General features: G+C 50.6%; 1 protein-coding gene across 1 annotated transcript in view; it reads right to left on the bottom strand.

Moving 5' to 3' along the window:
• Positions 1 to 4,145, bottom strand: part of FERMT2 (FERM domain containing kindlin 2) — a 78,106-nt gene extending 73,961 nt beyond the window's left edge. The window contains exons 1-2 of the mRNA XM_063946599.1: positions 4,062 to 4,145; positions 1,047 to 1,213 (exon numbers count right to left, since the gene is read on the bottom strand). Of these exons, the coding sequence (XP_063802669.1) occupies positions 1,047 to 1,203 (157 nt within the window). The 5' untranslated portion in view covers positions 1,204 to 1,213; positions 4,062 to 4,145. The remainder of the gene's footprint in view (positions 1 to 1,046; positions 1,214 to 4,061) is intronic.
• Positions 4,146 to 22,984: the final 18,839 nt, after the last annotated feature.

Consider the following 22,984-nt stretch of genomic DNA (forward strand, 5'->3'; position numbering starts at 1 on the left):
GGAATACAGAGCCTTACACACTTCCGTCAGCTCCGCGTAGACGCACGTTTCAGTAAATTTACTTTTCAGGTTCTAAAAGGGTTCCTCCACCCACCATAGTACAAAAGCAAGACCTCTATATTGGACAAACTGGTCATGTGTGATCCGATAGGTATGGCGTAGGAAGCGTATGATTGGCTATCCTCCACACTTGTCCAATCACGAGATTAGATAGCTTCCCCCCCCCCCATTGCAAACCAAATACAGAAAAAAAAAAAAAAAAAAACTAATAAAATCATATATAACCACAGTTGGCTTTAGCTTTAATAAGTCAACGACTTTCTGTACTAAGCCCCATTAGCGTTCACAGACACAGGGAACCGTTAGCGGGCACATCTCGCGCTTCTTACTCACAGGGCTATCTGCAAACTTATCAGTCAAAAACAAGAGTCACTGAAGTCAGATAAGTACCGAGTTTACATAGCGGTGCACATTAATGCGTTGGCCAGTGTGTACACACGGCCCTCAGCCCCGTAATCTGCCATGTTTACTTTTACCGGGTACAAAGCTTCTGCTTAGCCAATTATACGCCGCTACAGGACTTTCTGGCCAGATGGCACATTTTCTAACAAAAATAAAATAAAAATAAAACCTCGAGAGATAAAATGTGGTTAAAGCAGAAATTATTAACTGGTAACGAGTTTGTATTAATAAACGACTCAAGGTCTCAGGACGCAAAACGGAGGGACTGACAACGCAGACGAATTACATAAACAAACCCTAAAATATCTATATACAATAAGACTACAATCTAGCGCGCTAATAAAAACGGATTGTTAGGAACCTTGGATGTCTGAGGGATGACAGTCCTAAGAAAGTTACAAAGTAATAAGTGAAGGACTAAGTGGAACATAGAACAAAAAAGTTATTGAGAATAAGTTGTGTTTTTTGTACAAGGGTGAAACCAGTAAAATGAACTCATTATTCCAGACCTTGGCTCAGGGGGGAGGGTGATCAGCCAAAGAGAGTCCCGAAACACAGCCACACCTTCCCTGCGTGCAACTTACCCAGTTTTTCCACCAATTTCAGCATCACCCCTCCAATATGCACATCCCCGGTAACTCGGAGGGTAACATCACGGTTAAGATCCGTCACAAGGATATTTAGCTCCCATGTCCCGTCGGCGTAGCAGCCATCTGGCATCCGTATACCATCGAGAGCCATTTCTCCCTTCCTGCGAGCAGAGGAAATGAGAGACCCATTAGCCAAGAGCAGTCTCCTGGAAGCATGAATGAAGCAGACTACGCAGCTGGAGCAGGTTTAGGTTGCTAGAGACAAACACACACAATGCAAATATTTCTGCTGTAAACAAGAAGGGAGGGGTGGGGGTGGGAGAATGCTACATTTGCCCCAAACATGCCAGCATGGGGTCTACTATAAAATGACAGCTAGCAACTTGCACCTACAGCGTTGGCTGGACATGCACAGGAGAAATAACACCGCCACAGAAGACGCAGACAAATCCCACTGGTGTATTTTTGTTCCCACACTTGCGACTGGTGCTACTCCCACCCCACCCCACCCACCCTGGACTGCAGATGCCACACAGCCCAGGCGGTAACATCACACCCACTTCACCAAGTCACCCAGACAAATAGGAAATAATAAACATAAAACCACAAATGAGAAATCTGTCCCCTCTCCAGCAGGAAAGTCAGCCGGGGGACAAACACTGACACACAGCCCAAGAGAAACACATACTTGTTCTGCAGCAGCTTTATAGACAGCCTGTTGTGGTACTACAAGTTCCAGCAAGCCCTGAGACTTCTAGTGCCACAACAGCTGCTGAGCCACAGGCAGCCCAGGGGTTAAGACTGTGGGAGAATCAGTGGTTTCCTGTGCAGTGTGTGCAGCCCCTCCTAGCCCAGGACTTCTTCCCCTACAGTCCCAGATCCCTGCAGCCCCTCCTAGCCCAGGACTTCTTCCCCTACAGTCCCGGATCCCTGCAGCCCCTCCTAGCCCAGGACTTCTTCCCCTACAGTCCCGGATCCCTGCAGCCCCTCCTAGCCCAGGACTTCTTCCCCTACAGTCCCAGATCCCTGCAGCCCCTCCTAGCCCAGGACTTCTTCCCCTACAGTCCCGGATCCCTGCAGTCCCTCCTAGCCCAGGACTTCTTCCCCTACAGTCCCGTATCCCTGCAGCCCCTCCTAGCCCAGGACTTCTTCCCCTACAGTCCCGTATCCCTGCAGCCCCTCCTAGCCCAGGACTTCTTCCCCTACAGTCCCGGATCCCTGCAGTCCCTCCTAGCCCAGGACTTCTTCCCCTACAGTCCCGGATCCCTGCAGCCCCTCCTAGCCCAGGACTTCTTCCCCTACAGTCCCGGATCCCTGTAGCCCCTCCTAGCCCAGGACTTCTTCCCCTACAGTCCCGGATCCCTGCAGCCCCTCCTAGCCCAGGACTTCTTCCCCTACAGTCCCGGATCCCTGCAGCCCCTCCCCCCCCCCTAGCCCAGGACTTCTTCCCCTACAGTCCCGGATCCCTGCAGCCCCTCCTAGCCCAGGACTTCTTCCCCTACAGTCCCGGATCCCTGCAGCCCCTCCTAGCCCAGGACTTCTTCCCCTACAGTCCCGGATCCCTGCAGCCCCTCCTAGCCCAGGACTTCTTCCCCTACAGTCCCTCCTAGCCCAGGACTTCTTCCCCTACAGTCCCAGATCCCTGCAGTCCCCCCTAATCCAGGACTTCTTCCCCTACAGTCCCGAATCCCTGCAGCCCCTCCTAGCCCAGGACTTCTTCCCCTACAGTCCCGGATCCCTGCGGCCCCTCCTAGCCCAGGACTTCTTCCCCTACAGTCCCGGATCCCTGCAGCCCCTCCTAGCCCAGGACTTCTTCCCCTACAGTCCCGGATCCCTGCGGCCCCTCCTAGCCCAGGACTTCTTCCCCTACAGTCCCGGATCCCTGCAGCCCCTCCTAGCCCAGGACTTCTTCCCCTACAGTCCCAGATCCCTGCAGCCCCTCCTAGCCCAGGACTTCTTCCCCTACAGTCCCGGATCCCTGCAGCCCCTCCTAGCCCAGGACTTCTTCCCCTACAGTCCCAGATCCCTGCAGTCCCCCCTAACCCAGGACTTCTTCCCCTACAGTCCCGAATCCCTGCAGCCCCTCCTAGCCCAGGACTTCTTCCCCTACAGTCCCGGATCCCTGCGGCCCCTCCTAGCCCAGGACTTCTTCCCCTACAGTCCCGGATCCCTGCGGCCCCTCCTAGCCCAGGACTTCTTCCCCTACAGTCCCGGATCCCTGCAGCCCCTCCTAGCCCAGGACTTCTTCCCCTACAGTCCCGGATCCCTGCAGCCCCTCCTAGCCCAGGACTTCTTCCCCTACAGTCCCGGATCCCTGCGGCCCCACCTAGCCCAGGACTTCTTCCCCTACAGTCCCGGATCCCTGCAGTCCCCCCTAACCCAGGACTTCCTTCCCCTACAGTCCCGGATCCCTGCAGTCCCCCCTAACCCAGGACTTCCTTCCCCTACAGTCCCGGATCCCTGCAGTCCCCCCTAACCCAGGACTTCCTTCCCCTACAGTCCCGGATCCCTGTCACCCAGTGCTGTACATGTGCAGGATGGATTCTATGTACACTCTCTGCAAACCGCTGTTCACCTGTTTCCTCCAACAACTCACCCGACCGGTCTGTCTGCTTCCAGCCGGGTACACTAATGACTTCTCTCATGTTAGGGACTAGGGGCTGGGGAGATGCATGGGAGAGGATGCATGGGGAGAGAGGGGGGTGCATGGGGAGAGGTGCATGGGAGGGGATGCATGGGGAGAGAGGGAGGGGATGCATGGGGAGAGAGGGGGGGGGGTGCATGGGAGGGGATGCATGGGGAGAGAGGGGGGGGTGCATGGGAGGGGATGCATGGGGAGAGGGGGTTGCATGGGAGGGGATGCATGGGGAGAGAGGGGGGGTGCATGGGGAGAGGGGGGGGGTGCATGGGGAGAGAGGGGGTAAATAGGAGTGAGGGGTATGGGAAGTGGGGGCAGTCAATAGAGGAGCATGGGGGATACAGGCATGTGGGAGCAGGGCCAGCACTTACCTCTCCCCTGTCCCTGCACTCCGGCTGCTGGGAGGATGAGTGAGGGCTCTGAGCACAGACTCCGCTTCCCTCCTCCAGGGGCCGGGGTGGGTGAGCGCTGCAGCGGATAATGGAGTCCCGTCCCCCCGCCAGGCGGCGGCTGGGATCACACGGCACTCCCCGCTCTCAGTGGCCGGGAGCTGGGGGGAAGTTCCCGGAGGGGCGCTGGATGCGGCACTGCTGGTCCGGAGTGACGGGGAGACAGAGTCCCAGCAGCCGCTGCCCTTTTATGGAAGTGAATAAAACGCCGGGATTGGATCCAACATCCGGGCCTCAGCTAAGGTGGGGGTGAGGGGAGGAGGGGGGGCCGGAGGCGCTGCTGTCCCGTTATACAGGCAGCCCGGGCCCAGATGTTACACAGGCAGCTGGAGGATATTCCCCACATGCTCCCGATTTCTGCCGCTCTCCGGCCCTGACAGGGGTTTTTCTCCGGATTATTAGAAAATATCTAGAAATCCGCGAGATGATGATATAATAACCAGGCTGAGAGCTCCAGCCGCTGCTCCCCTATGCAGCGTAATACAACGTTTCCATGGTGACTTCTTTTTGGACTTTTTACCACTTTTTTTTTTGTACTTTAGGCTCTTTGGAACTTTTGTACCTCAGGAAGGATACTGCATTTTGCTTTTCATCCACACCATGTACCCCCCTCACCAAATACACCACCACACCCTGTACCATATACCCCCCTCACCAAATACCACCACACTATGTACCCGCCTCACCAAATACTACCTCACCATATACCCCCCTCACCAAATACACCACCACACCATGATATACCCCCCTCACCAAATACCACCATATACCCCCCTCACCAAATACCACCTCACCATATACCCCCCTCACCAAATACCACCACACTATGTACCCGCCTCCCCAAATACTACCTCACCAAATACCACCTCACCAAATACACCACACCATGTACCCCCCTCACCAAATACCACCACACCATGTACCATATACCCCCCTCACCAATACCACCACACTATGTACCCGCCTCACCAAATACTTCCTCACCATATACCCCCCTCACCAAATACTACCTCACCAAATACCACCTCACCAAATACACCACACCATGTACCCCCCTCACCAAATACCACCACACCATGTACCATATACCCCCCTCACCAATACCACCACACTATGTACCCGCCTCACCAAATACTTCCTCACCATATACCCCCCTCACCAAATACCACCTCACCATATACCCCCCTCACCAAATACACCACACCATGTACCTCCCTCACCAAATACCACCTCACCATATACCCCCACGCCGTATACCCCCCTCACCAAATACCACCTCACCATGTACCCCCACTCACCAAATACCAGCTCACCATGTACCCACACGCCATATACCCTCACACTATATAGTCCCACACCATATACCCCCCCCCCTCACCATATACCACCTCACTATATACCCCCACACCATGTACCCCCCTCACCAAATACCACCTCACCATGTACCCCCACGCCGTATACCCCTGTCACCATGTACCCACACGCCATATACCCTCACACTATATAGCCCCACACCATACACCACCACCCCTCTCACCACATACTACCTCACCAAATACCACATCACCCTGTACCCCCACGCCGTATACCCCCACACCATATATGCCATACCTCCCCATGCCATATATCCCCTCACCATATACCATATCCCCCCACACCATATACCATACCCCCCCACACCATATACCCCCTCACCATATACCATACCCCCCACCATATACCCCCTCATTATATACCCCCCACACCATATACCCCCCGCACCATAAACCCCCACACCATATACCCTCACACTATATTGCCCCCTCACCATATACCCCCTCACCATATGCCCTTACACCATATACAGCCACACCATATACTTCCCTCACCATATACCCCCACACTGTATACTTTCCTCACCAACTACAGCCACACCATATACCTCCTCACCATATACCCCCCAATCGTAAACTGCCACACCATATAGGGCCACACCATGTACCCCCACACCTCATCGTATACCGCCACACAGTGTAACCCCTCACCATATACAGCCACACCATATACCCCCACACCATATACAGCCACACAATGTAACCCACAACCATATACAGCCACACCATATACCCCCATACCCATGTACCCCCACATCATATACAGCCACACAATGTACCCCACACCATATACAGCCACACCACATACCCCCACACCATATACAGCCACACAATGTACCCCACACCATATACAGACACACAATGTACCCCCACACCATATACAGCCACACAATGTAACACACACCATATACAGCCACACAATGTACCCCACACCATATACAGCCACACAATGTACCCCACACCATATACAGACACACAATGTACCCCACACCATATACAGACACACAATTTAACCCACACCATATACAGCCACACCATATACCCCCACACCATATACAGCCACACCGTCTACCCCCACACCATATACAGCCACACCATGTACCCCCACACCATATGAAGCCACACCATGTACCCCACACCATATACAGCCACACCATGTACCCCACACCATATACAGCCACACCATGTACCCCACACCATATACAGCCACACCATGTACCCCCACACCATATACAGCCACACCATGTACCCACACCATATACAGCCACACCATGTACCCCCACACCATATACAGCCACACAATGTACCCCACACCATATACAGCCACACCATGTACCCCCACACCATATACAGCCACACCATGTACCCACACCATGTACCCCCACACCATATACAGCCACACAATGTACCCCACACCATATACAGCCACACAATGTACCCCACACCATATACAGACACACAATGTACCCCCACACCATATACAGCCACACAATGTACCCCACACCATATACAGACACACAATGTACCCCCACACCATATACAGCCACACCATGTACCCCCACACCATATACAGCCACACAATTTAACCCACACCATATACAGCCACACCATATACAGCCACACCGTGTACCCCCACCCCATGTACCCCCCACACCATATGAAGCCACACCATGTACCCCACACCATATACAGCCACACCATGTACCCCACACCATATACAGCCACACCATATACAGCCACACCATGTACCCCCACACCATATACAGCCACACAATGTACCCCACACCATGTACCCCCACACCATATACAGCCACACCATGTACCCACACCATATACAGCCACACCATGTACCCACACCATATACAGCCACACCATGTACCCCCACACCATATACAGCCACACAATGTACCCCACACCATATACAGCCACACCATGTACCCCCACACCATATACAGCCACACCATGTACCCACACCATATACAGCCACACCATGTACCCCCACACCATATACAGCCACACAATGTACCCCACACCATATACAGCCACACCATATACAGCCTCGCTCTGTTATTTCTGTATAACCTATTTATTGTGTTTGTTTTTTTATTTCTCTAACGTCCTAGTGGATGCTGGGAACTCCGTAAGGACCATGGGGAATAGCGGGCTCCGAAGGAGGCTGGGCACTCTAGAAAGATCTTAGACTACCTGGTGTGCACTGGCTCCTCCCACTATGACCCTCCTCCAAGCCTCAGTTAGATTTCGTGCCTGGCCGAGGTTGGATGCACACTAGGGGCTCTCCTGAGCTCTTAGAAAGTTATAGTCTTAGAATTTGTTATTTTCAGTGAGACCTGCTGGCAACAGGCTCACTGCAGCGAGGGACTAAGGGGAGAAGAAGCGAACTCGCCTGCTTGCAGCCGGATTGGGCTTCTTAGGCTACTGGACACCATTAGCTCCAGAGGGATCGACCGCAGGCCCAGCCTTGATGTTCGGTCCCGGAGCCGCGCCGCCGTCCCCCTTACAGAGCCAGAAGCAAGAAGATGGTCCGGAAAATCGGCGGCATGAAGACTCTGTCTTCACCAAGGTAGCGCACAGCACTGCAGCTGTGCGCCATTGCTCCTCTCACACACTTCACACTCCGGTCACTGAGGGTGCAGGGCGCTGGGGGGGGCGCCCTGAGGCAGCAATAAAAACACCTTGGCTGGCTAAAATACCTCAATATATGGCCCCAGGGGCTATATATGAGGTAAATACCCCTGCCAGAATTCCATAAAAAACGGGAGAATAGGCCGCGAAAAAGGGGCGGAGCCTATCTCCTCAGCACACTGGCGCCATTTTTCCCTCACAGCTCGGCTGGAAGGAAGCTCCCTGGCTCTTCCCTGCAATTACTACAGTACAGTAAGAGGGAAAAGAGAGGGGGGGCATTAAAATTGGCACTGTATACAGTATATTATATAAAAAGCAGCTATTAGGGACATAACTCAGTTAGTCCCTGTATATATATAGCGCTCTGGTGTGTGCTGGCATACTCTTACTCTGTCCCCCCAAAGGGCTTTTGTGGGTCCTGTCCTCGTTTAGAGCATTCCCTGTGTGTCTGCGGTGTGTCGGTACGGCTGTGTCGACATGTTGAATGAGGAGGCTTATATGGTGACAGAACAGAGGCCGATATATGTGATGTCGCCCCCTGTGGGGCCGACACCAGAGTGGATGGATAGGTGAAAGGTATTAACCGACAGTGTCAACTCCTTACATAAAAGGGTGGATGACGTAACAGCTGTGGGACAGCCGGCTTCGCAGCCCGCGCCTGCCCAGGCGTCTCAAAGGCCATCAGGGGCTCAAAAACGCCCGCTCTCTCAGATGGCAGACACAGATGTCGACACGGAGTCTGACTCCAGTGTCGACAAGGTGGAGACATATACACAATCCACTAGGAACATCCGTGACGTGATCCCGGCAATAAAAAATGTGTTATACATTTCTGACTTTAACCCAAGCACCTCTAAAAATGGGTTTTAGGTTTGGGGAGAAAAAACAGACAGTGTTTTGTTCCCCCATCAGATGAATAAATGAAGTGTGTGAAAGCGTGGGTTCCCCCGATAAGAAACTGGTAATTTATAAAAAGTTACTGATGGCGTACCCTTTCCCGCCAGGTGGATAAGTTACGCTGGGAGATATCCCCTAGGGTGGATAAGGCGCTCACACGTTTGTCAAAAAAGGTGGCACTGCCGTCTTAGGATACGGCCACTTTAATAGGTACCTGTTGATAAAAAACAGGAGGCTATCCTGAAGTCTGTATTTACACACTCAGGTACTAGACTGAGACCTGCAGATAGTGCTGCTGCAGCGTGGTCGGTGACCCTGTCAAACAGGGATACTAGTTGGCAAACATAAAAACATATTAAAGACGTCGTCTTATATATGGGGGATGCACAGAGGGATATTTTGCCGGCTGGCATCCAAAATAAATGTAATGTCCATTCTGTCAGGAGGGTATTAGAGACCTGTCACTGGACAGGTGATGCTGACTTAAAAAGCGCATAGAGAGCCTTATAAGGGTGAGGAATTATTTGGGGATGGTCTCTGGGACCTCGTATCCACAGCAACTGCTGGGAAGAAATAATTTTACCTCAGGTTTCCTCACAGACAAAGGTACAGTCCTTTCGGCTTCAGAAAAGCAAGCGGGTCAAATGGCGCTTCCTTTCTGTACAGAGACAAGGGGAAAAAAGCTGCACCAGTCAGCCTGTTCCCAGAATCAAGATTCTTCCCCCGCCTCCTGTGAGGCCACACCATGACGCGGGTGCTCCACAGGTGTAGCCAGGTACGGTGGGGGGCCGTCTAAAAAATTTCAGCAATTAGTGGGCTCGCTCACAGGTGGATCCCTGTTTCTTTCAAGTAGTATTTCAGGGGTACAAGCTGGAATTCGAGATGTCTCCCCCCAGCCGTTTCCTAAAATATGCCTTGCTGACAACTCCCTCAGGCAGGGAGGCTGTGCTAGAGGCAATTAATAAGCGGTATTCCCAGCAGGTAATACTCAAGGTGCCCCTACTTCAACAAGGACGGGGTTACTATTCCACACGGGTTGGGGTACCGAAACCGCATGGTTCGGTGTGACCCATTTTATATTTAAAATCCTTGAACACAAAAATTCAAGTTCAAGATGGAATCGCTCAGGGCGGTTATTCCAAGCCTGGACGAGGGGGATTACATGGTATCCTGGGACATCAAGGATGCTTACCTGCAGGTCCCCATTTACCATCCTCGCCAGGAGTACCTCAGATTTGTGGTACAGGATTACCATTACCAAGTCCAGACACTGCCGTTTGGACTGTACATGGCACCGAGGGTGTTTTATCAAGGTAATGGCCGAGATGTTGATACTCCTTCAAAAAAAGGGAGTTGTAATTATCCCGTACTTGGACAATCTCGTTATAAGGGCGAGGTCCAAGGAGCAGTTGGTAGTCGGGGTAGCACTATTTTGGAAAGTGCTACAACAGCACGGTTGGATTCTAAACAGTCCAAAGTCACAGCTGGTTCCTATGACACGTCTACTGTTCCTGGGGATGGTTCTGGACATAAACCAGAAATAGTGTTTCTCCCGGAGGAGAAAGCCAAGGAGTTGTCATCTCTAGTCAGAGACCTCCTGAAGCCAAAATAGGTAGCAGTGCATCATTGCACGCGAGTCCTGGGAAAAATGGTAGCTTCCTACGAAGCAATCCCATTAGGCAGGTTCCATACAAGAACTTTTCAGAGGGACCTGTTGGACAAGTGGTCCGGATCGCATCTTCCGATGCATAGGCTGATAACCCTGTCTCCAAGGACCAGGGTATCTCTACTGTGGTGGCTGCAGAGTGCCCATCTTCAAGAGGGCCGCAGTTTCGGCATACAGGACTAGGTCCTAGTGACCATGGATTCCAGCCTTTGAGGCTGGGAGGCAGTCACACAGGGAAGAAATTTCCAGGGACTTTGGTCAAGTCAGGTTATTTCCCTACACATAAATATTCTGGACCTGAGGGCCATTTACAATGCCCTGAGGCCGGCAAGGCCTCTGCTTCAAAAACAGCCGGTACTGATCCAATCAGACAACATCACGGCAGTCGCCCATGTAAACCAACAGGGCGGCACAAGAAGCAGGATGGCGATGGCAGAAGCCACAAGGATTCTCCGATAGGCGGAAAATCATGTGTTAGCACTGTCAGCAGTGTTCATTCCCGGAGTGGACAACTGGGAAGCAGATCTTCTCAACAGACACGACCTCCACCCGGGAGAATGGGGACTTCCTCCAAAAGTCTTCCAATAGGATTGTACACCATTGGGAAAGGCCACAGGTGGACATGATGGCGTCCCGCCTCAACAAAAAGCTATAAAAGATATTGCACCGGGTCAAGGGACCCTCAGGCGATAGCTATGGACGCTCTGGTAACACCGTGGGTGTACCAGTCGGTTTATGTGTTCTCCCCTCTGCCTCTCATACCAAAGGTACTGAGAATAATAAGAAGGCGAGGAGTAAGAACGATACTCGTGGATGGCCAAGAAGAGCTTGGTACCCAGAACTTCAAGAATTTATATCAGAGGACCCATGGCCTCTGCCACTCAGACAGGACCTGCGGCAGCAGGGGCCCTGTCTGTTCCAAGACTTACCGCGGCTGCGTTTGTCGGCATGGCGGTTGAGCGCCGGATCCTGAAGGAAAAGGGCATTCCGGAGGAAGTCATTCCTACGCTTACTAAAGCCAGGAAAGAGGTTACAGCAACTCATTATCACCGCATATGGCGAAAATATGTTGCATGGTGTGAGGCCGAAAGGGCCCCAACAGAGGAATTTCAACTAGGTCGATTTCTGCATTTCCTGCAAGCAGGAGTGACTATGGGCCTTAAATTGGGTTCCATTAAGGTACAGATCTCGGCTCTGTCGATTTTCTTTCAAAAAGAACTAGCTTCAGTACCTGAAGTTCAGACATTTATAAAAGGAGTGCTGCAGAGTCAGCCCCCGTTTGTGCCTCCTGTGGCACCTTGGGATCTCAACGTGGTGTTGAGTTTCTTAAAATCACATTGGTTTGAACCACTAAAAACCGTGGATCTGAAATATCTCACGTGGAAGGTGGTTATGTTATTGGCCTTGGCTTCTGCCAGGCGAGTATCAAAGTTGGCGGCTTTGTCTTGTAAAAGCCCTTATTTGATTTTCCATATGGATAGGGCAGAATTGAGGACTCGTCCCCAGTTTCTCCCAAAGGTGGTGTCAGCGTTTCACCTGAACCAGCCTATTGTGGTGCCTAGGCTACTAGGGACTTGGAGGACTCCAAGTTGCTAGACGTTGTCAGGGCACTGAAAATATATGTTTCCAGAACGGCTAGAGTCAGAAAATCTGACTCGCTGTTTATCCTATATGCACCTAATAAGCTGGGTGCTCCTGCTTCTAAGGAGACTATTGCTCGTTGGATTTGTAGTAAAATTCAGCTTGCACATACTGTGGCAGGCCTGCCACAGCCAAAATCTGTCAATGCCCATTCCACAAGGAAGGTGGGCTCATCTTGGGCGGCTGCCCGAGGGGTCTCGGCTTTACAACTTTGCCGAGCAGCTACTTGGTGTCACAATCCGGGTATCTGGACGCCATTTCTTACCTATCAGATGCCTCCTAAGGCTGGCTCAGCGCTCCAGGACCGGATCCCATCTGTTATCCTGATGTGCACATTCCCGCATCCTCTCCTGTCTCTCTGGACGCAGTCACAGTAACGCCTTATACATCTGGCATGGCGTCTCCCGCGGCCTCCGCCGCCGTCCCTGAGCTTCTGCATTCAGAGTGGCGATTACGTCAGCCGCGGCCTCCGCTGTGTCCGCGTGGTCGGATGTGTATCTGTCAGCCTGGCGTCTCCTGTCTCCGGTGGCCGGCGCCGCCATTACTGTTTTCCAGACCACATGGATTACAATCCAAACTTCCCTCCAAGTGTCTGCATGGGCGCAGCCATCTTGGATTCTGTCAGCTGATCATTCCTACCAATCCGTTGTCAGTATTATTAATTTGCATAATTGCCTAGCCAATGCCTTCCTTGCTGCAGGTATAAATAGGTTGTGCCTGAGCAAGGAGGGCGTCAGTGCTTTGGTTGTCAAACCTAGTTCCAGTTTGTCTCTCTTCTGTGAATGTCTTCCAGGTTCCAGCTCCTGTCTCCAGACTTCTGCTATAGAGACCCGCACCAGCATTCCATCTGCGGTGTAGCCTGACTCTCCGATCCATTCTGGACTCACCTGTTTCCAGCTACAACATCACCTGCTTCCAGCTCAGCTTCCAGCAGTGTACAGCTTCTCTTAAAGGGCCGGTGTCCTTTCTGCAGTTTACCACTCTCCACCGGTATTATTATTTCTCCGCTCTCAAATTCTACATTTCATCTATATTTCATCGCTCTCAAGCTTTATTTATTATTTAACTGGTCCCAGCCAGTATCCACTCCGTGCCAACACCTGTCTGGTTCTAACCAGTACCCACAGCAGCATTTTATCTACAGCAGTCCAGCTTTCCCTGGAACACCAGCTGGTACGACCCTGGGCTTTCCTCATTGCTACAGTTGAGCCTGGTAAGGACTTTCCAACTTGCAGATAATAAGAACTGTCTCATACCACCAGAGCTCTGTGGCCCCTGCCACCCTGTAGTACCCAGGAACTGTATTATTATTTCTCTGCTGATTTTTATGTTACTTTTTTCTGCTACTGTGATGCATGGAGTTTGTCATAAATAAATATCATTGACTTTTACTCAAGTTGTCGTGGTCACGCCTTCGGGCGGTTTCTCTTCATGTTACTTACATGTCCAGGGGTCTGATACAACCTCCCAGGTTCCGGTACATCTCAGCCCCTACAACTGAGGCTGCCTCCCGTCAGCTCAGGCCCTCAGTTGTGACACTTGGTCAGGGGCAAACACGTTTGCAAAATTCTACAAATTTGATACCCTGGCTGAGGAGGACCTGGAGTTCTCTCATTCAGTGCTGCAGAGTCATCCGCACTCTCCCGCCCGTTTGGGAGCTTTGGTATAATCCCCATGGTCCTTACGGAGTTCCCAGCATCCACTAGGACGTTAGAGAAAATAAGAATTTACTCACCGGTAATTCTATTTCTCGTAGTCCGTAGTGGATGCTGGGCGCCCATCCCAAGTGCGGTTTATCTGCAATACTTGTACATAGTTATTGTTAACTAAATCGGGTTATTGTTGAGCCATCTGTTGAGAGGCTCTATTGTTTCATACTGTTAACTGTGTTTCATATCACGAGTTATACGGTGTGATTGGTGTGGCTGGTATGAGTCTTACCCGGGATTCAAAATCCTTCCTTATTGTGTACGCTCGTCCGGGCACAGTACCTAACTGAGGCTTGGAGGAGGGTCATAGTGGGAGGAGCCAGTGCACACCAGGTAGTCTAAGATCTTTCTAGAGTGCCCAGCCTCCTTCGGAGCCCGCTATTCCCCATGGTCCTTACGGAGTTCCCAGCATCCACTACGGACTACGAGAAATAGAATTACCGGTGAGTAAATTCTTATTTTTTCTTATTTCGTATTCTACCTTCTTACCTATGTTAACGACCCAGGGGGTCATTCAGATCTGATCACTGCTGTGCACCGCAACGCACAGGCGCGTCAGACAACAGCAACAGGCATCGCTGGGCAGCAACGGGATGGTGCGAAAAAGCCAATCGCACGGGCGTTCGCAAGGTGATTGACAGCAGGAAGCCGTTCGTGGGTGACAACTGACCGTCTACAGGGAGTGTCAGGGAAAACGCAGGCTGGCTCAAGCGTTTTCAGGGAGGGTGTCTGACGTCGGCTCCGGCCCGATCAGCGGGAATCAATCGCACTGTAGGAGTAAGTCCTGGGCTGCGCAGAGACTGCACAAACTGATTTTTAGCAGCTCTGCTAACACACTCCCCATGTAGGCGGCGACTATCTGAACGCAGGACAGCTAAAAACGCGGCCCAGCGATCAGGTCTGAATGACCTCCCGTTGCGCAGTGCATGTATATCACTGTGTGAACGCACAGAGGCGCGCGGTCTCAGAAATGTACTGGGAGGTGGCTATTCAGGTGCACGAAGATCCACTGTCTTATGGACGTATTATGGGAGTATCGCAGGGCCGCCAGGGGAGGTACTCTTTATTCACGCTTTTTGGAGTGGCCCGGTTGGGGCCTGGGTCAGTTGCACATCGTGCAGGGAGTCTGCATGTTGCTGGGCTGTGGATCTGGAGGGTCTAGGGAGGTGGCTGCTGATGGTTGCGTCTAAAGATGCACAAAGTGGGGGTTTCGGTACTTGCACAGTCAGGCGCACGGCTGTACACTGGGGGGGGAGGAGCTGATGCTGGCATTTGCAGGAAGTCACAGACATGATTACGGCTAAAGGCACTAAAGCGGTCGCAGTAGCTTGCGACACATAATCAGCCCCCACATGGTTCACATATAAGGGTTCCATAATTTGGACTGCTCAGTTTGGAAATTGCAGATTTACTGTAATAGCCTCACCTTATATAGACACCTATGTATGGCCAATACAGATTTCAGTGCCCAGCTGACTGCAGAAAGTTCTGAACCCTTTGGATAGGCCTCCAGTTAGTCAAATGTTGCTTAAGCAGTTCACCAATGGAGTACAAGTTCCTCCAAGTATCACATAGGAGTATGGGTCCTGGTTCCTGCCCCATGTATCACGTAAGAGCATGGGTCCTGGTTCCTGCTCCAGGTATCACATTGTGCTTGGGTCATGGGGGGTCATTTCGAGTTGTTCGCTCGGTAAAAATCTTCGCATCGCAGCGATTTTCCGCTTAATGCGCATGCGCAATGTCCGCACTGCGACTGCGCCAAGTAAATTTGCTATGCAGTTAGGAATTTTACTCACGGCATTTTCATTGTTCTGGCGATCGTAATGTGATTGACAGGAAATGGGTGTTACTGGGCGGAAACAGGCCGTTTTATGGGCGTGTGGGAAAAAACGCTACCGTTTCCGGAAAAAACGCAGGAGTGGCCGGAGAAACGGGGGAGTGTCTGGGCGAACGCTGGGTGTGTTTGTGACGTCAAACCAGGAACGACAAGCACTGAAATGATCGCAGATGCCGAGTAAGTCTGGAGCTACTCAGAAACTGCTACGAGGTGTGTAATCGCAATATTGCGAATACTTCGTTCGCAATTTTAAGATGCTAAGATTCACTCCCAGTAGGCGGCGGCTTAGCATGAGCAAATCTGCTAAAATCCGCTTGCGAGCGAATAACTCGGAATGACCCCCATGGTTCCTGCTTGCGGTATCACGTAGAAGCATTGGTCCTGGTTCCTGCTCCAAGTATCACGTAAGAATGTGGGTCCTGGTTCCTGCTCCAAGTTTCACGTAGGAGAGTGGGCCCTGGTTCCTGCTCCAAGTATCACATAAGAGCATGGGTCCTAGTTCCTGCCCTAGGTGTCACGTAAGAGCATGGGTCCTGGTTCCTGCTCCAGATATCACGTTGGAGCCTGGGTCCTGGTTCCTGCTCCAGGTATCAGAAGCGTTGGTCCTAGTTTTTGCTCCAGGTATCACGTAGAAGCGTTGGTCCTTGTTCCTGCTCCAAGTATCATGAAGGAGCGTGGTTCCTGGTTCCTGCTCCAACTATCACGCAAGAATGTGGGTCCTGGTTCCTGCTCCAACTATCACGTAGGAGCGTGGGTCCTGGTTCCTGCTCCAAGCATCACGTAGGAGCGTGGGTCCTGGTTCCTGATCCAAGTATTACGTAGGAGCATCAGCCCTGGTACCTGCTCTACGCATCACGTAGGAGCGTGGGTCCTGGATCCTGCCCACCTCTGACGTTCATATATTAGAAGCCACTGGTCTGCCCCAAGTGCCATGAATGTCACCATTTCTAAAGAAATTGAATAATTCAATTGAATAACTGTTACCTCAGTAAAGATGGCAGCTGATGCCCCATGCTGTGCAGCTGGAGTGACTACAGGATGTGATGCATCAAACGGCCTCACCAACCAATAGTATTCCAAATAAATGAGATCGGATTCATGTCAGGCAAGTTTGGTATGACCACCATTTGCTCTTATCTGCCAACTAACACTGGCAGGCAGGGACATATTATGGAGTCTCCACAACCAGGGCTGTGACGCAGAGTTAAAGCTTGTGCCGCAGAGTTGTGTTCAGTGCCTCACTGCACATTCTCCGAAGAAACACCACTGTCCAAGTGCTAAAGAGGCGCCACCGCGCATACACCATTCCCCCATACTGATGTACTTGAGGCACAGCCAGCATGTGAGTACAGGGAGCAGGATTCAGGTATAGGGAACGGGAACAGCACCTGCAGACCTGCCCACACTGGTACAAATAAAATATATGGGCTCATGTGATGCCCCAGTAAAGCAGTGCCCTCCTGCTGTACTTACCACGTTCCAATAACCTATTGCTAAATTTGGGTGAAACCGTCAATACATGTCCCTCCAACCCGTAAGCCCCCAGTGTATCTTAGCATAAGAAGGGCCCCCCACAGAATTGAGAGCTGCCCCTGCCAACAGGCACCAGAAAATCCAAAATATTCAGCCCATGACCATGTACACGTACGGATCTACGCTCAGTTTGGCCACTGGTCCAGTGGGCAGCTGGCTTGTGTGTGGTCCGCATACCAAAAGATGTGCAAGAAAGATCCAACCTTCTTGCAGCTATATGCAAGTGACTTGTAGCAGACGTAGGGCCTAATTCACGGTTGATTGTAAAACAACATTTTACTCTAATGGGCAAAACCATGCTGTGGGGCAGATGTAACATGTGCAGAGAGAGGTTGGTTATATTGTTTCTGTGCAGGGTAAATACTGACTGCTTTATTTTTACACTGCAATTTAGATTTCAGTTTGAATACACCCCACCCAAATCTAACTCTCTCTGCACATGTTACATCTGCCCCACCTGCACTGCACATGGTTTTGCCCATTAGAGGAAAATATTGTTTTGCAATCAACCTTGAATTAGGCCCTCGTACTTTAAACCATGGACAATTTTAGTGAAAAAGTGCTAAAACATCTGAATGTCTTCCTTTCCAGTAACAGTGACAAGGCAACGCTATATACTGAACACATTAGCTGCTGCAATGGAATTATTTACTTATGTCAATTATTAGCAGCCCAGGAAACTAATCAACTATGTCCAAACTGTAAATGACTTACTATGGCTGAGTTATGCAATGAATAATACACAACAATCTGCAAATAAAATGAATATGGCTTCTAGTGTATTTTCTTGAAGAAAAAGATCTTATAGCAAAGTTTTGGGAAATATATTGACAGAGCTAGGCTGTCTGTCGCCTAGTTACCAGGAAGCTAGGCTGTCTGTCGCCTAGTTACCAGGAAGCTAGGCAGTCTGTCGCCTAGTTACCAGGAAGCTAGGCAGTATGTCGCCTAGTTACCAGGAAGCTAGGCTGTCTGTCGCCTAGTTACCAGGAAGCTAGGTTGTCTGTCGCCTAGTTACCAGGAAGCTAGGCAGTCTGTCGCCTAGTTACCAGGAAGCTAGGCTGTCTGTCGCCTAGTTACCAGGAAGCTAGGCTGTCTGTCGCCTGGTTACCAGGAAGCTAGGCTGTCTGTCGCCTGGTTACCAGGAAGCTAGGCTGTCTGTCGCCTAGTTACCAGGAAGCTAGGCTGTCTGTCGCCTAGTTACCAGGAAGCTAGGCTGTCTGTCGCCTAGTTACCAGGAAGCTAGGTTGTCTATCGCCTAGTTACCAGGAAGCTAGGTTGTCTGTCGCCTAGTTACCAGGAAGCTAGGCAGTCTGTCGCCTAGTTACCAAAAGCTAAGCTGTCTGTCACCTAGTTACCAGGAAGCTAGGCTGTCTGTCGCCTAGTTACCAGGAAGCTAGGCAATTACTCTGTAGTATTCAATTGTCAGGTGCACGTATTAGTGCAACTGGGGCAATTAGTGGTGGGTCATTGGGTTCCTTCAGGTTAAAAGGCAGGAAGTGCCTGAGTTCACTGCCTTGTGGTGATACAGCGATTCTGCCCTGATCTCAGATACGTCTGTTTTGTGGATTGACCTCAGCGTGACTTTGTATTTTTCTTATTGCCCTAATCTTTTGCTTGTGTCTCTCTGACCACTCTTTTGCCTTATATATTTTCTATATATTTTCCTAAAAGTGCTAGAATCTCAGTTATGTGTTGTTCGTAATAAACCCTATTTACATTATAAAGATGGATATTTTCCTGGTCGAGTGAAGTTCCAATGAAGGGGGTAGCCAGAGGGGAGGGTGGCAGGCTAGAGGGTATCTCTGTAGCATGGCTGATTGGGCGCAGGCATCTCCGTATTTGACACACACTTCTCTTTCTCGATGCCGCATGCTGGGGACATTGCATGTAATATAATGTTTCTGCAGCGGGGTACACTGTGTTCCACAGGGAATACATCGGGTGTAGAGTTGGATCTTGATCCAGCGGCACCAACAGGCTAAAGGTTTGACTGTTCCCAGGATGCATTGCATGGCCTCCTCTATAACCCCGCCTCCGGACACTGGAGCTCAGTTTGTAAGTTAGTGCCTGCAGAGCAGGTCACTTAACCGGGCGGGGGGGCTGCGCTAGGCAGCCCTGAAAAGAGCTTTTGTTATGAAGATTCTTGAAGGGCTGCAGCACTTTTATGTCCTAGTGACATACTGTGCTGCGGCTCCAACACCTCCCCAGCAGCGCCGCATACTCCCGCTGGCCGAGGTCCCCGGGTACTTGCGGTGAAGACGCTCAGGTTTCCAGGCACACGCTCCAGGATCGCAGGGCTGCTTTTTTGGGAGGAGGTAAGAGGGTTCCCCAGGTGGGACCCGCTGAAATCGCGTTCCGGTCGCGGTCTTAGGAGACATGTAGAATACTTAAGTGTCTGTAAATGCACAGCACTGATGAGACAGGCGGATTTACAGAGGAGACATTACCCTGCAGTCCTGGAGATCAGCCACAGCGACTTGTGTAAAGATGGTGCCCAAATCTCTGTCAGGGAGTGAGGGCGAGCGAGAAGCAGCTCCAGGGTGGGAACACCAGCAATAGATGGCTCCCGGAGCTGGGGGAAGGGCTACATGTCATTTTAGACAGTGTTAGTTAAGATAAGAACAAGTGTACTTCTACCTGAATATATAGTACAAGTATTCTGAGATATACATCCAGTATCTACTGTGCATTGTTCTTTCTATCTATCTATCTATCTATCTATCTATCTATCTATCTATCTATCTATCTATCTATCTATCTAGTTTTACTAGTCCAGTGCAGTTTTATTGTTTGTCTGAAATACTTTCTGCATCGTACCTGTGACTGAGTGTGCCTGTAGCTGCTGTGTGGATTTCATTCTTGTGTATCACACTTATTGCTATCACTGTATTCTGTACCCTGGGGGGCTAGGTGCGTCAGGGTCTCATATATAGTGCTACACAGTACTACTGTTTTATGTGTTTTACTGTGTATCTGCTGCTATCAAAGCCCATTCTACTCGGTCTGTTGGACCTTCTTGGGCAGCCCGCAGATGCGCGTCCGCTGAACAATTGTGCAAGGCGGCTACGTGGTCCTCAGTGAACACGTTCATCAGGTTCTATGCCTTTGATACTTCCGCCTCCCAGTATTCTTCCTTTGGACGCCGGGTTCTTGTACCATAAATCTCCTTATTTATTGAATTACTGAGAATTTTCCCTAAAATTATTTTATGACTTTTGATACTTGAAAGGAAGCAGAGGGTGGTTTTACAGGGAATAAAGACGTGTCGGAGTCTGTATGAGTTTGGACATTGTGGAGGTCTTGAGTGTAAACCTTTTTTGCCATACACACTTATTTAATCAGTTAATTTCTTCAAGGTTTTGGTCTAATATGTCCTGATGGTGTCATGTTCACTTCTTCTACAATTATAATGTCAAAAACAGAATGTCGACTTGAACAAAATGTCAACATGTCACTTGTCAACATGTTGTAAAATGTTGACATTAGGGTTAGGGATACATAAGTAATCGATTATCGATATGATGAACACGTCGACAAGATGTCTGTTGATGATGAACACGTCGACAAGATGTCTGTTGACATGAATGTCGACGTGACGTCGACATAATATAAGGAACCCATCCTGACATCTACAAGGTGGAACCAATGTCTAGGAGACTGTAGCTGCAAAGCAGCTCATGACTCAATGATGTCACCATGCTGGAGATGTATTGCCCATAGCAACCAACTATAAACGGATAGGTAGAACCTGATTGGTTGCTATGGGCAACTTGTCCACTTTGTCACTTTTTAGGAGGTTTGATGCATTCCCAGATACCCCCGCCCCCCCTCATATTTCTTTGCAGCGCAGTGCCAACAATAAAGGGGGGTGGTCGCTCAACAAGGGCTCATGGTCACACCGCATGTGGTTTGCAGTGTTCCATGGAGTGCAGTACCATCACACTCCTTTCACCAAAACACATTCATGAACTGGCCAAGTGTTTAAACTTAGGGGATCATTTATCAACGAGTTTCTCTTACGTCCTAGGGGATACTGGGAATCCATTTAGTACCATGGGGTATAGACGGGTCCACTAGGAGCCATGGGCACTACAGCAGTTTGATTAGGTGTGCTGGCTGCTCCCTCTATGCCCCTCCTACCAGACTCAGTTTAGAAAATGTGCCTGGAGGAGCTGCTCATGCTGAAGGAAGCACCTGAAGAGTTTTCTGCATTTATTTTTTCTGTTTGTTATTTTCAGGCAGGACTGGTTGGCACCAGCCTGCCTGCTTCGTGGGACTTAAGGGGGGGGACCAACCTCACTCAGGGTTAATGGTCCCGTTCCCCGCTGACAGGACGCTAGCTCCTGAGGGAACTATTTGCAAGCCCCACCACGGCGAGCGTACATTCCCGCAGCACGTCTCCACCCCTAACAGAGCCAGAAGAATAAAGAGTGGTGAGTACTAAGCCGGCATCCCGGTTAGCGGGTCACCGGCCATTATGGCGGCATGAGGGTACGGAGACCCACTGGGCGGACTGCGTCTCCCGACTGTGTACAGACACAGATGCTGAACAGTGGACACAGTACCCAGACTGGCAACAAAGACATAAAAGGAGTCTGTCTCCTTTATTTTCTGCACAGACACATACTGCCAGTATAAAGAAGAGCGGGAAGACCACGCGTCATTGAAGGGGCGGGGCTTCACTATTAGCGGATCCAGCAGCTCACAAGCGCCATTTTCCCTACTGCAGCTGACACAGACGCTGACTGACAGGGACGCACAGCTCCTCCGGAGAGACTCCAGATGACCTCAGCGGTGCCAGGGGGTCATAGCAGGGAGGGGGGGGGGAGGTTATTAGTGTACTAAGTCCCTAATCTAGGTACTTAGTCTGCGACCCGGCTAAGCTTGGCATTAGCGATAAGGGCGCCGTGTGCTGGTTCCATAATAACTATGTGTCTCTCTGGAAGGGCTCTTTGCGGGTTAATTGTGCATTTAACTTTTTCCTCTGTGTGTGTGTGTGTGTGTGTGTGTGTGTGTGTGTGTGTGTGTGTGTGTGTGTGTGTGTGTGGTCACTGTTACAGTATGTCAGGCAAAGAAGGGTTCACTAGTGTGTACTCAGTGTAGTATCTCTTCCCAGGCTAGTGGGGCAGAACCAGCATGGCTGGACTCCATTAGGGGGAATGATTTCCACAATTTCTACTAAGTTATCTCTGAATGAGAAAGAGACGCAATACTTAAGACAGTCTATGATTGAGTTTATGAAAAAAGACTCAGTACCCAGACCAGCGTCTCAGTCCCCTGCCATTTGTCCGAAAAACGTACTTTGGCCCATATCCTGCAGTCTGACTCTGATGATGAGGGGCCAGAAATGGAGGAGGGTGAGGTGGACTCAGAGGTGGGGGAGGGTACTCTGTCGCAGGGAATAGAGGCTCACATAGAAGCTATCAGAGAAGTTCTGAATATCCCTGATAAGGTGACAGAGGAGAGTGAGGAATCTTATTTTAATATAAAGAAGTACTCAGCCACTTTTCCTGTGTCAAAGGAACTAAATACCGTGTTTGAAGAAC

This window comes from Pseudophryne corroboree, chromosome 12 (genome assembly GCF_028390025.1).
Source record: "Pseudophryne corroboree isolate aPseCor3 chromosome 12, aPseCor3.hap2, whole genome shotgun sequence".
NCBI classification, from domain to species: domain Eukaryota; kingdom Metazoa; phylum Chordata; class Amphibia; order Anura; family Myobatrachidae; genus Pseudophryne; species Pseudophryne corroboree.